At 49.7% G+C, this 13,446-nt stretch overlaps 1 protein-coding gene across 1 annotated transcript; it reads right to left on the bottom strand.

The window, feature by feature from the left end:
* Window positions 1-191: 191 nt before the first annotated feature.
* LOC308644747 (adenylate kinase isoenzyme 1-like) lies at window positions 192-13,201 on the bottom strand. Its single transcript, XM_081286379.1, has 5 exons — window positions 13,113-13,201; window positions 11,696-11,895; window positions 10,376-10,489; window positions 1,146-1,340; window positions 192-558 (listed from the first exon to the last, which is right to left on the bottom strand). The coding sequence occupies exons 2-5, from the start codon at window positions 11,819-11,821 to the stop codon at window positions 490-492; spliced, it is 504 nt and encodes a 167-aa protein (XP_081142505.1). The 5' UTR covers window positions 11,822-11,895; window positions 13,113-13,201; the 3' UTR covers window positions 192-489.
* Between the last annotated feature and the right edge of the window lie 245 nt (window positions 13,202-13,446).

Below are 13,446 nucleotides of genomic sequence, written 5' to 3'. Positions count from 1 at the left end.
GGAACTTGGGGACCAAAGCACCCTCCAGGGACAAGTGTTCCCATGGATGCAACCGTTACTTCAAGGTCTTGTGCTGTGCCTGTGTCTCACAGGAGTGGCCCAGCTTGTCCTGGGTCTGGCTTTGGTCTGTTCTGACAGAGCCTGGGGTAGAGGTCTGGCTTGTGCCACTGCTCACTGGGGCAGCTGGATGGCAGAGGGCACCAGGAACCACTCAACCTATCTGGCCCAAGGCAGACAGCCGGCAGGTCTGAGGTTATGGTTGAATACTAATATACACAAATCAGGTTTCATAATCAAAATGTAATGGCCTGGGTCCACTGGCCAGGCTGACCACACCAAGCAGGAGCTCACCCTTGACCAGATATGATGGGTACCTACCTACCCCCACTGAAAGGGCCTGGGAGGGAGGATTTGCTCAGGGCATGGCTACCTGGGTCCCTCGTAGATGTCTCAGGCGCCGGCAAGCCCAAGCCCCCAGCCCCTCCTGGCTCACCACAGACTTTCAATGACAGAGCAACACTTGGCAAAAATGTTCTCTGGAGCTTCTTCTGCCGATATCTAGAAAAGAGGGAGCCCAAGGATCAGATGTAAGTCCTGCAGCAGGGACACTGCCCCCCACCCTCAGGTCAGCATGGGACACCAGCAGATTTGCAGGCCCAGGTGCTACCCCCCAAGGCCGAGCAACAAAGCAAGAGAGGAATGAGTCGGGGTGGGAAATTCTGTCCCTTGGCCCAGTCCAGGAGGACAAGTGATGCAAGAATGGCCCTCTGACCATCCCATTCCAGCTAAAGGTGGACCTCGAGGTGCTGAACTTGGGCCTTGGCTGGTGGGGGAAGGTGACATTTCTCAGGCTTCTGACAGGGACAAGGACACACATGGTCAGAGTCCTTGCATCTTCCTTGGAGTGAAAAGTACAGGAGCCAGTCATGTAAACTGGGACCCCGGGCATGCAAGGGAATGGCACTGGGGTTTTTCACAATATTTTGGAGTCTGTTACACATTTATGTGCCCCACACAGCCTGTGCTCAATGGAGGAAAGATCCAGGGTGGATGCTGGTAACCAAGGCCAGCCCCAGTGCGACACTGAGCTGGTCAAACTGGACTCACTCCTAGGATGTGTGACTGACCAGTGGGGAGTTACCTACATTTCGCAGCAGTTTTTTCTGTTGGTAGAAGGTCAAGACAGGCTCGCACAAGGTGTAATAGGTTGTTAGGTGACGGAACATGACCACTTCACAGTCTTCTGCCCTGCGCTCCACCTGGCCCCGGTGCAGCACCCGCTGGACCATGGTCTGCATGGAACAGTCAAACGCGATGACAATGTCGGGGGCCCGACCCACCTAGGCACCAACCAAGGGGACTGGATGAGGAAGGGGCCCTGGGCACCAGTTCTCCCAGAGACCAGGAGTGTGGTAAATATCAGGCCTCCCTAGTCTCTTACTTAATTCAAGTTCTGGGTACTTATTTTTTGGAGAGCTGAGTCAATTACGTTCACAGAGCTCCTGAGCCACACAAGGCACATGAGATACTGGGTCTTGCCATCCTACCTACCCAGATCCACCCTCCCAGGAGGCAGTGAGGACATCTACTCTTGACCCTCCTGCTAGAATGACCTTAGAGTGTATAGTACAAACAACTATGGCTCTGATATTCTTTTCCTCCTTTTTTATGCAAGTGGTAAAAACATGATTTACCCATGAGTTCACGCAGTAAAGATGACTCCATATCAGCACATATATATTTCCTGACTGTCTATGAACACTTGCAGTTGTCCTTCAATATCACCAGGGGACTGATTCCAAGACTCCCCACAGGTGTCAGAATCTTGGATACCCAAGTCTCTCTCATAAAATGGCATCATTATTTGCCTAGAATCTACATACATTCTCCTGTAGACTTTGTGTGTATGTTATACTGGGATTGAACTCAAGGGCACTCTCCCATTGAGCTACGCCTTGCCCCACCCTTTTTATTTTTTGAGACCAGGTCTTGCAAAGTTGCTGAGGCTGGCCTTGAACTTGCATCCTCCTGCCTCAACCTTTTGAGTTACTAGATTATAGGCAGGTGCCAAGTGCCTGGCAGAGTTTAAAATCATTTCCAAATGACTTGTAATACCTAATGCAATGTAAATGCTGACCCACTGGGATTATACGTGTGTGCCACTGTGCCCAGCCCAGATACAATTTTTTTTTAATATATATTTGTGATCAGTGGTTGGTTGACTCCACATTGGCGGGACCCATGGATGTGGAACTGGCAGATACAAAGAGTTGCCCCTATGTTATAAAGGAGCCAAGTCTTCCTAAATTAGTTGATAATTTAAATGTGATAAGAACATGTTTTTAGTGGAAATAAGGTTGATTTTCACATTCATGTACAAGAAGAAACCAGCAGAAATGGCCAGGAGATGCTTGGAAGAGAAAAGCAATAATAGGTGGTGGAAGTGGGGGAGGGGTATTGAACCCTCCTAGACATTAAAACGTCATAAAGCCTCTCTAACAGCAGCACACAACCAGATAAATGGACCCCTGGAACAAAACAAAGAAAGAAATAGATCCAAGTGAATGTAGCAACTTGGCATATGGCTAGGATGATATCCTAAGTCAGTGGAAAAGAGATGGACTTTTAAATAAATCATGTTGGGATAACTGGTTAGCAACTCAGAAGAAGCTGAAATCAGCTCCTTCCCTCACTGTCGGAAATCGCCTCAACAAATAAATGGTAAATGTGAGAAATAAAACCATATGAGAACTAGAAAAAAACAACATGGAAAAAATCACCTTATAACCTGAGAGCGAAGTAAATTACAGTCAAAATCCAGGAACAATAATGGTAAAGGTTGACAAATGGGATGAACATTTGAAAACAACATGCATTGGCCAGAGTAGGCTTGGCACTTGGGAGGCTGAAGCAGAGGATCACCTGAATCCAGGAGCCGGGCTCTGTGAACAGCATGGCAACAAGTGAGAAGGAGCGGGAGTAGGCGAGATGAGAAGGGAGAGAAGGAGTGAGGAAATACAACTCGCTTCACAAAAAATAAATTACACACACACACACACACACACACAGAGTTAAAAGATAACTGACAAATTGAGAAAAAATATCTGCAAGCCATATCACAAAGAACTAGCACCACTGATACACAAAGACCTCCTGAGAGTCAACAGGAAGCTGATGCAGTGGCACATGCCTATAATCTCAGTGGCTCCAGAGGCTGAGGCAGGAGTATTACAAATTCAAAGTCAGCCTCAGCAACTTAGAACCTGTCCCCCCTCCAAAAATAATCTCTAAAAGTGCTGGGGATGTGCCTCAATGGTTAAACACTTTTGAGTCAATCCCTGACACACACATACACACACACACACAAAAAAAAGAAATCAACAAGAAAAATGGCAACAATTATTTGAAGAAAAATAAAATGTACAGAGGGAGTTCAAAGAAGTGGCCTTTAAACTTTGGAAAGATACTTAAACTTAGAGAAACACCCGATAAATGTGCACTGAAATATCATTTCTCAGTTAAGCAGGTTGACAAAAATCCAAGATTCTGGCAGCATCTTTTGTTGGTGTGGCTGTAAGGACACAGGCACTCTGACAAATTGCTGATACCAATGTAAAATGAAGAGCCGCTTGACAGTTTCCAGCAAAAGTCCGTTTCAAAGATAGTAGTGAAATTAGAAAGTGACATTCAAAATATGGTGGCATGGTTTTGGAGACAAAAGATTGGAAACAATGGAAGGCCACAGGAGACTAACTGAACACATGATGGTCCAGCCACACAACGGACCACTACAAATTCATAAGAAGATCTCCTGACACTGACATGCCATCTTGGAGATGAGAAAACACTGGAAGTGGGGAATCGGGGGGGGGGGGAGGGAAGTATACACAGAATGACATGGTGGGACACACACACCCCTACTTTATTTCCAAGTGCCACAAGAACCCAAGAGCTGCTGAAAAGGGTGGCCTATGGGAGGAGGAGGGCAGGTCTCTCAGGAGTGTCTTTATGTGGCTCTGTTTTGGAAGCATGAAATGATTTCTCAGTTCAAAAACTAGATTTTAGGAACAGCTCAGTAGTAGAGCTCATACTAGCATGCACACAGAAAACAAATAAGTAAAATAAAATAAATATTTAGCATGCACAAGGCCTTAATTTTGATCCCCAGTGCCATCAATAAGTAAATGATAAAAATCTAAAACTAAAAAAGCAGTCCCTAACTATAAAAGGCCAAACTGAAACAAATGAGCCCAATTGTGTCTCAATTTCATCACATATAATTACACACAGAGAAAATCATTTTTTCAAGTGACCTGGTATTTTTACTGTACATACATAGGGGGATATATTATAAGGAAAAGTAAAGAAAGCTTCAGTAGTTTTATTCTTTTTTTTTAAGAGAGAGTGAGAGAGAGAGAGAGGGAGAGAGAGAGAATTTTTAATATTTATTTTTTAGTTCTCAGCGGACACAACATCTTTGTTGGTATGTGGTGCTGAGGATCGAACCTGGGCCGCACGTATGCCAGGCAAGCGCGCTACCGCTTGAGCCACATCCCCAGCCCAGTAGTTTTATTCTTAGGGAAAAAAAAAATTGGTGGTACTGGGGACTGAATCCAGGGGCACTTTACCACTGACCTATGTATCCCCAGACTTAACTTTATTTTTTATTTTGAGACAGGTCTCACTAAGTTGCTGAGGCTTGCAATCCTCCTGTCTCAGCCTCCCAAGTTGCTGGGATGACAGGTGTGCACCACTGCGCCAACTTTAGTGGTTAATAATGACATGTTGTTTTGAAGCTATTTTGTATCTCATGAGATAATGCAAATGAGTACATTGATAGTATTAGCAACCAAAATTTTTAGTGGAAGAGAGAAATAAAAGCACTGTAAATGTTACATGTGAACTGTCAAGATCAGTGTGGACTTATATTTTTCTTTTCAAAAGCACGTGTTCTGATCTGAGGAACGGCTCAGTGGCAGAGGACTTGGTTAGCACCGGAAGACCCTGAGTTCAAGAAGACCATGGGTTCATTCCCAGCTCCACAAAACAAAAAGAAAGTACAAGTTTCTTTGCTCTGTCTGCTATTGGCTGGAAACAACCAGCAGCAACAGGGGCTCTCTGCACTCAAACTGTGCACCACTTAAAAAGGGCCTCCTGAGAAGTGGACTACTGGGGATTGGACAGGAAGAGTGTCAGGGAGTCCTGTGCCAAAGAGTCCTGTGTGTTTCAGAGTCCTGTGCCAGAAAGCAAAGCAACGCTCAACAGGAAGAGGTCGCCAGTGTCAGTGGGAAGGGGCTCCCTACGCTAAACATGTGATCAACTGAGCATCAGAAAGATAACTGCACAAATAAAGTATAAATAAATAAATAAAGATAGAAAAGAAAGATAACTGCAGCTGACAGACACATTGAATAGGGACAGCTGTCCCTTGGTATCTATGGGGGATCGATTCCAGGAACCCAGCAGATACCAAAATCGAAGAAGCTCAAATCCCTTACATAAAATGGCACAGTATTGCGCAGAGCCTGCACGTCCTCCCATAGGTTTTAATCGTCTCCAGCTGACTTAGGACACCTACCACGATGTCAACACTGTCAGAGATGCTAAGCTGGTGTTTAGGGAACCCCGACAAGACAAGAAGCCACATTTCCCCAGTTCTGGGGACTGAACCCAGGGCCCCCGACACAGCCACACCCCCAGCCCTTTCTATTTTTCACTTTGAGACAAGGCCTCACTGAGTCGCCCAGGCTGCCTGGAACGTGGTCCTCCACCTCAGTCTCGAGTGCCATCACACCCAGCAAGAGGCGATGTTTAAAATGAATGCCTTCCATCTGCAGCTGCTTGAATCCATGGATGAGGGACCCACAGATAGGAGGGCCAACTGTGCATGAAGAGCCCGGAATTCACCGTGAGTGAGAAAGCAGGGCGGAGGGCGTCCTATGCGGCATGGGGGCAGGGCTTGGACCCGAGTCCTGTCTGCCCTCGCAGGCCTAGTGTCGGGCATCTATCCTGGCTTTCTCCTAGGGGCATGGTTTCAGGATAACCAAAAAGTAGTTGAGGAAGGAAACGTTCTTCATTAGGGAAGAATTCCAATACGGAAAGATGGGGAAACTGGCCAGAAGGGAAAACTTAGCATTTAGGAACATTTAATTAAATAAATAATTCAGCTTAGCAACAGATGAGACCAGATGGGCGTTTTGCAACAGTAACTGCATGACCCCTCCTCGGTTTCCAGCGCTGTCTTGACAAAGTAGCAAGGGGGATCTAATGACACAGACAAGAGAACCTGAGGCTCCTACAGTCTGGAGGCTGGAAGTCCAAGGTCACAGTGTCTGCAGGGCTGCTTTCTGTGACTTCTAGAGGTCGTTTTCTCCCTGTGTTCCCACATGGTCGTCTTTCTGTCTGTGTCCTTCTCATAGGGACTGTCCTGGTACTGGATTAGGCCCTCACTAATGAGCCTGTCAAAGACCCTATTTCCAAATACAGAAGTCACATTCCAAGGTCTTAGGGCTTAGAATTTTTACTTTTATTAATTTTATTTATTGTTTGTGTGTGTGCACACACGCACATGCTTGGGATGGAACTAGGACCTCATACTTGGTAGATGAGCGCTCTATCACTGAGCCACACCCCGGCCCCAGGTCTTTCTCTTTTTCGGTGCTAGAAATTGAACCCGGGGGTCTCTACTACTGAGCTACACCCCCAGCCCTTATTATATTTTTATTTTGAGACTGGGTCTCACTAAATTACCCACGCTGGCCTTGAACCTGCAGTCCCCCTGCTCAGCCTCACCAAGCCACTGGATGACAGGTGGCCCCCACTCCTGCTGAGACAAAATTCAGCTCCCAACAGACTCCTTCCTAAGAGGGGGCCGTCAGGCATCCAGAAGCCTCCTGACACGTTGCAGAGCGATGCTATGCTGATCTGTCTGCCATCATGGCCTGGCTGGCAAGCGCTGCAGAGCTGGACTACGCGGAGACAGACAGAATGCCCCACCACCGTCAGAACACAGCAGAAAAGGACCTGTGCCAGCCCACGTGAGCCTGGGTTTGAGTCTGTTCGTTTTTCCATTGCTGTTGTTCTGGGTTGGCTTTGGTCTGGCTGCTGGGATGGACCCCAGGGTCACATGCATGCCAACCCACCCCACAACGCTGTTCTTCCCCTTTCTCAGGACCACCACTGGGCCCCAGAGAACACTGGGGGCCTGACACATTTAAGAAAACAACAACCATCTCAGACAATATTCTAATAGATGGGACAAAGTGACTCTGAGTCCCAATTCATAAGAAAATACAGAGAGGCAGGTGTTCAGAAAACCCAGCTTGCAGGGACGGCTCCGTGGTCAAGCGCATGCCTAGCACCGTGAGGCCATGGGTTCACCAGCACCAAAAAACACTACAGTCAACGCATGCTTTGCACCAGCAAGATGCACACCATGTGACACTACAGTGAACTGAACACCTGGTTTCTTCACCAAATTGCAAGGAAAAAAAAAGGCCAGGATAAAAGAGAACCTGAGAAGAAAAGCTACGCAGGACCCGCACAGCCAGCTGCAGCAGCCTGTGTCACACGACCCCGATCACAGCAAGACGCCAACAGAAACAAACTGTTCAACACTCACAGAAATCTGAACATCGACCATCAGTCTGAAGAGTGGAGAATGAGCTGTGATGGCAGGAGCGCTCTGATTTTCCAAGTCTCCCCCTTGGAGAAATATATGCTAAGATATTCGCAGATGGAAAAAAATACTCAACTTGGATTCAATAAAGCTGTGGCTGACCTTCAGGTACAGGGAAGATGAAGGACACAGTGTGGAGGACAGACTCTGGTGGGCTGGGAGAGGCCCTGAGGAGACACGGCTGCAAGGCTCCCCAGGCTGACCAAGCCACTTTAAGAGGCATTTAAGAGAAGAGTCACATCGGGCAGTACGGAGGCATTCATGTCGATGGTTTCAGAGAGGTTGTGTGAGGTTTGCGGGGAAGCACCGTCATGGGAGCGAGAAGACACACAGCAAGAGGGCTGGATGCACAGAGAACCAGCGGCCACTCTGTGACAGGGGCTCCGCCTGGCATGAGGGCTCCTCTCTACGTCCCACTTCTGTGAGTTTCACATTGTCATCACAGACACTTGAAAGGCTTCTTTGCTGGCATCCCACTCAGGGAACAGTGGGAACACAGAGGTGACAGATTCTCGCTCTCTGGTGAGGACAGCGACTGTGACTGGGGTGTCTCAAGTCTCTCCCAGGCTTCCACGGGTGGCCTGGGTGGTGCTTCCAAACCTGCTCGCTGCCAGCACCACTGTCCACCACACAGGCCGCCTCCTTCCTTTGGCACTTTTGTTTTTTAAGGAAGTGGTATCATTACTTGGATCCTTGGAAAATTGACATCACTGGCCATAGGGGAACCTAAAAACAGTGTCACGCTCAGCCCTCTGTATCTGTTTCTGCCGTTCAACCAAACCCAGCAGAAAATATCTGAAAAACCGCGTCTCTCATCAGTGTGGTCTTTCTTCATTGTTATTCCCTAACAACACGACACAACGCGACAACCACTGACAGGGCACAGACAAGGTACTAGGTGTTGGTAAGTTCCCTGCAGATGTTTCAAGTCCACAGAAGGGGACTAGGGGTGTATCTCAGGGCTAGAGCACTTGCCTAGAAGGCATGGAGCCACGGGTTCCATCCCTGGCACCCCCCAAAATGAAACAAATGTAAGCGCCTACAGAAGAGTGAGCTCAGGCTCTGTGCACACTCCGTCCTTTAATAAGGGTCGTGAGCATCTTTCCATTTTTGGCCTCTTCAATGAGTCCTGGAACCAATGTGGATGCCAAGGGGCGGCTGAACTGTCATGTGTTCAACTATTAGTTCAACCTCCGACCCAAGTAGTACCAGGAAGCACGCTGCCCTGGCCTGGGCATCCCCACTTCACAGGACAGGTGTAGCCCCTGATCTTCAGATGCCCGTGCGCAGACGCAGAGACACCGCGCAGCCGCGCAGGGTGCTGCACAACAGTGAGCTCTGTGGTCCTGGTCAGCAGATGAGGAACGGCAGGGAAGGGCGTCTGGGAGAGCTCAGTTTGGCGGGCGCAGGTGGTAGCCCCCTTGAGAGAGGACATGGAGAGTGAGTGACCCATGCTGGACAAGTCAGAGTGAATTTCTTCTGGTTAATTTTACATGTCAACTTGGATCTTACCAAAGGACCTGTATGGACACCAGATCAGGTGCCCTGTGGCATGGAGAGATCATTTCAATAGTGTTTACAAATGAATAAGCTGGAAAGAGAAACCCGTGGCAGGCTGGCGGTCCCCAGGCGTTTCTGGGATTTGTGAAATTCCACTTAAACCCCTTCAAAGAAATCCTGGCACTTTGATGGAATCAAAGGTCACCGGAGGCTGGGTCAGCTGTCCCCATGGGTGGGTGGGGCCGTGCCCTTTGTTCACACCTCCATGGCAGTAGTCATGTTGGGCTCACTGTGATGAAGTGACAGGCTATTAATGGCTCCCTTTCTTTCCTGGACACAAGAGCTCACGGAGGGCAAAGGCCCAGCTGATTAATTTCTTGGTGTGCCTCAGCCCCCACCCAGCACCAAGTCTAAAGCAGGTGTCCTGTGACAATGCCAGCTACATGTATCCCACAAGTGTGCAGAGCCTCAGGACAGAAGCTGCGACACCCAAGCCTCGAGTCCCGTGGTCCACCGTGGGCCATCCGGACTGCACAGCCTTATCCATTTTGTTTTTTTGGGAATCCAGGCCCAACACTTAAAAATGGGGGAGCTTCCACACCAGCTTCTCTGGAAAATTGACTGACTTGGCAACTCGGGGGCCTGCACGTCCCCATGGCAACAGCAGTGTGAACGCTTTCTGAGCTTCTGCAGAGCCCAGCGCTATTCTCAACACTCTGTGTGGATGAATTCATCTTCTGGAACGTTCCACGTGCTCACACCATTATTATTCTGACTTTTCACAAGGGATCCAGGGCTTGTCCAGGGTCACACAGTTTAGGTGCTGGAGGCAGGGTGGAAGCCCAGGCAGTCCCAGTCCCAAGGACCCAGTTTAACCCTCCCCAAATGCAAAGCCCACCAGGAGGAGTACAGACCCTACTCCTTCTTTATGGACTGTCTGGGAGCTAAACCCACCACACCTCATGAGGCAGACAGTTTGCCCCCCAATTGCCAGGGGCAGGGCAGCAAGATACTGCAGTGGCTGCCTCTCTTCACTCAAAGAGCTCACCAGTTCCTCACCCAGGTTTATCCCTTCCAATCTGCATCCAGTGCAGCCTCACCTGAGGTGGGAAGGGACAGTCTTACACATACACGCGCGCGCGCACACACACACACACACACACACACACACACACACACCGTGGGGGGGGCACTCACGATGCGCTCAAACTCCTTGGCCTGCTTCAGCTCCTGGGGAAAGCCATCAATGAGGAAGCCCCGGCTCTCTGGGTGGGACAACATATTCTTGCTGATCATGTCTAGGATGAGGCCCTGGGAAGAAAGTGGGAGAAGTCAGTGCTTGGGCCCCAGTTTCTACAATGGTCATTCCTTAGTTGGGACTTTAGGTGAGGATGGGGAACTGCCCTGGGTTTTCTTTTCTTACTTTCCTCCCCCACCAACCCCCCCAGCTCTGTGCTGGAAATGGAACCCAGGGCCTTGCATATGCTAGGCAAGTGCTCTGCCACTGAGCCACACCTCCAGAACTAAATTGCTAGGGTTTTCTTTGTTTTGCTTTTGCTTTTTTGAGAGAGGGTCTTGTACCCTGAATTCCAAGTCAGCTCTGATCCCGGGGGAAAGAGTTTTCATTCTTCCCTTTTTACTTTTTGCAGTAATAGGACTTGACACAGGGCTTCACACATGCTAGGCAGGTGCTGTACCACTGAGCCACACCCCCAGCCCAGGGGAACAGGGTCTGAGGACTGGGCACGTCAACCATGTGCTGGGTGAGTGTCTGCCAGGGGTTGGCTGCCATTTAATCTTTACTATGATGCTATAAGGTAGGTGCCAGGATTACCTTTCTTTTACAGTTTATGCAACACTTTCAGAAGAGGCCAGTGACACGGGGTTACAAAGAGAATAAACATGGTGGTCCTTTAGTACACAAAGGGAATTTGTTCCAGGGCCTCCACAGACACCAAAACCCAAGAATGCCCCAGCCCCTTGTGCAAAATGGTATAGCATTTGCACAGAGCTCAAGCACAGCCTACTGTAGACTTGAGGTCATGTCTAGACACACCAGGTAAAGACTGAGAGAACAGCTGGTAAGACAGTGTTGTTTAGGGAACGCTGACACAAAAAAAAGGCCTACTTATCTTCAGCAACTTCTTCCTGAATATTTTTGATCCACAGTTGTTGGAAACTATAGATGTGGAGTCTGCTGACTGTCTCAGCTGATTTTATTAAGTGATTCTTAGGTACCAGGCACACTTCCCAACACTTTATAGGAATGATCTCTTCCCTACTCACCACGACATTTTGGGGGGTGCTGCTGGGGAGCGAGCCCAGGGTCTTGTACATGCTCAGCACACTCTCTACCACTGAGCTGTACCCCAGGCCTTGACACAGTTGTTGATGTAGTCTCCCCATTTCCCAGATAGGAGGCTCAGCATAGCAAACCAGTGGCCCAGGCGGGAGCCACAGCCTTCCCAGAGTTTGCCCTGATGTCCACCCCCACCTCCTCTGCCCATGAGCTCTCACCGAGGGTACCAGAAGTCCCTGCAGCATCATGTCATGGATCTGTCGGCCCCGATGGGTGCTTTTCTGGGCCTCCTGCCGCAGCAGCTGACCCAGCCCCACATGGCAGAAGCCATACTTAGTGGCCATGTTCTTGCACTGTGTCTCTTTGCCACAGCCTGGGCCACCCACCACAAAGATGATCAAGGAAGACTTGAGGATGTCTGTGGTGCCCAGGAGGAGGAGCAGCAACATGGTGAGTGCCTGCAGGGACCAGCTAGCACCGATGGGCTTGTGTCCTCAAGCTAGTGTGTGTCTTTGGATGATAATGGACACAGATCTCGGGGCATAGCCTCTTTTGGCATAGGGGAGCCTTGGGGGCATATGTGTGTTCCCAGAGGTACATCTAGGAGTGCTGTGCAGCCATGCAGGAGTGAGCATTTGGGCCTACACAGGCAAGGCCTTGGATGCACGGCATCTTGGGGAAGCGTTCCGTTTTTACAATTGAGGAAACTGAGGCTCAGAGAGGGGCAGGAATTCACCTATGCCTTCAGACTCATGCCATGCTGTGTGCCTAGTGTCCTTGTTTTTGTTCCTGAACTTGCCAAATTCATTTCTCCTTTCTGTTCCCTCCACCAGGAAAATCTCTGCCTATCTCAATCTCTTCTGGTCATAGCGCAATCATCAGGTCTTCCCTGATGCCTATCTAAAGAGATTCTCTGTCTTAGAAACCCAGTCATGTACTTAGTTTTGTGTCCCTAGCCACCCTCTGTACTCCAGGAGGGCAAGGGCCGTTTCTGTCTCACCCATACCTACACTCCCACCAATTGTCATGGTTCCTGGCATCTAGTAGTGGATGGGGAATAAATGAATGTCCAGTCAGTGGTTTATGGTTCTTTTTTGTGTCTTGCTTCCCTACCCCTTTGCTTAGCCAACTCCTATGCATCCCTCAGTGCCCAGTTGAAATTACCCCTTTTCCCTCTGCCCTCAGAGCCTCACAGTGCTTCCCCTGTTGCCTCCTTGGGTGTAGATTCCATTTTTCTGAGTCTGTCTCTTCTGCTACATTGTAATCTCCAAGGAGACAAAGAACTGGTTTAATCTTGAGGGCCCAGAACTCAGAAGTGGCTCAGTGAGTGGATGACTGGGAAGATGTGCAGCTTTGTTACTGCTGTGCCTGAGAGGGGTGTACACACGGGATGGCGGGGAACCTGCACCTCTCTTCTGCCCTCTAGTCTCCTTTCCCCCCCGCCCCAATAACCCAGCTACCCCCCGATATTACCCTTCTCCTGGGGCCTCAACGGCTTGGCCATCTGGGGCAGCTTGGACTTGTACAAACCCATCCTGCCAGCATCCCTTGGGGTTGTCGCACCCCATCCCCACCCACTCGCTGACCCCTCTGGGCTCTGCTCTACGTCACAAGGCCCTCCCTGCCCCCGATTACTTTGCCGGATGCTGGAGATTCCCCTTACACACCGGGGCAGGGGGCGGAAATGAGCCCTCAACAGTCCCAAGCAGAGCCTGGCTGCTGCCTGACCCGACCAGGCGAGCCGTGGTTGCTATGGTGACGCGGCCTCCTGGCCCCCATTTCCGGAGCGCGGGGACGCATGCGCGAGGCACCCGGGACCCGCGAGACGTTTCCTCCCAGCTTACCCAGGGTGCCCCGCGGCCCCTGGCTGTGACATCACGGAGGAAGGCGTTTCCACACGTCGTGGTTAAATTATCCGCGTCGTACACAAGCATGTCTGCCACCGAAGGCGGCTGATTTGTCTCACAGT

The sequence above is a fragment of the Spermophilus citellus genome (assembly GCF_964194105.1).
Source record: "Spermophilus citellus genome assembly, chromosome: 3".
In the NCBI taxonomy this organism is placed as follows: domain Eukaryota; kingdom Metazoa; phylum Chordata; class Mammalia; order Rodentia; family Sciuridae; genus Spermophilus; species Spermophilus citellus.
This window is presented reverse-complemented; position numbering and strand designations above follow the sequence as displayed.

Bases quoted from the DNA above. Each gene is read 5' to 3' on its own strand.
- LOC308644747 (XM_081286379.1), bottom strand. From the start codon at position 11,821: ATGGCCACTAAGTATGGCTTCTGCCATGTGGGGCTGGGTCAGCTGCTG. The intron at 10,490-11,695 runs GTGAGAGCTCAT...CTTTCTTCCCAG, and splicing joins AGGGACTTCTGGTACCCTCG to GGCCTCATCCTAGACATGAT. The intron at 1,341-10,375 runs GTGAGTGCCCCC...GTTGGTGCCTAG, and splicing joins CCAAGGAGTTTGAGCGCATC to GTGGGTCGGGCCCCCGACAT.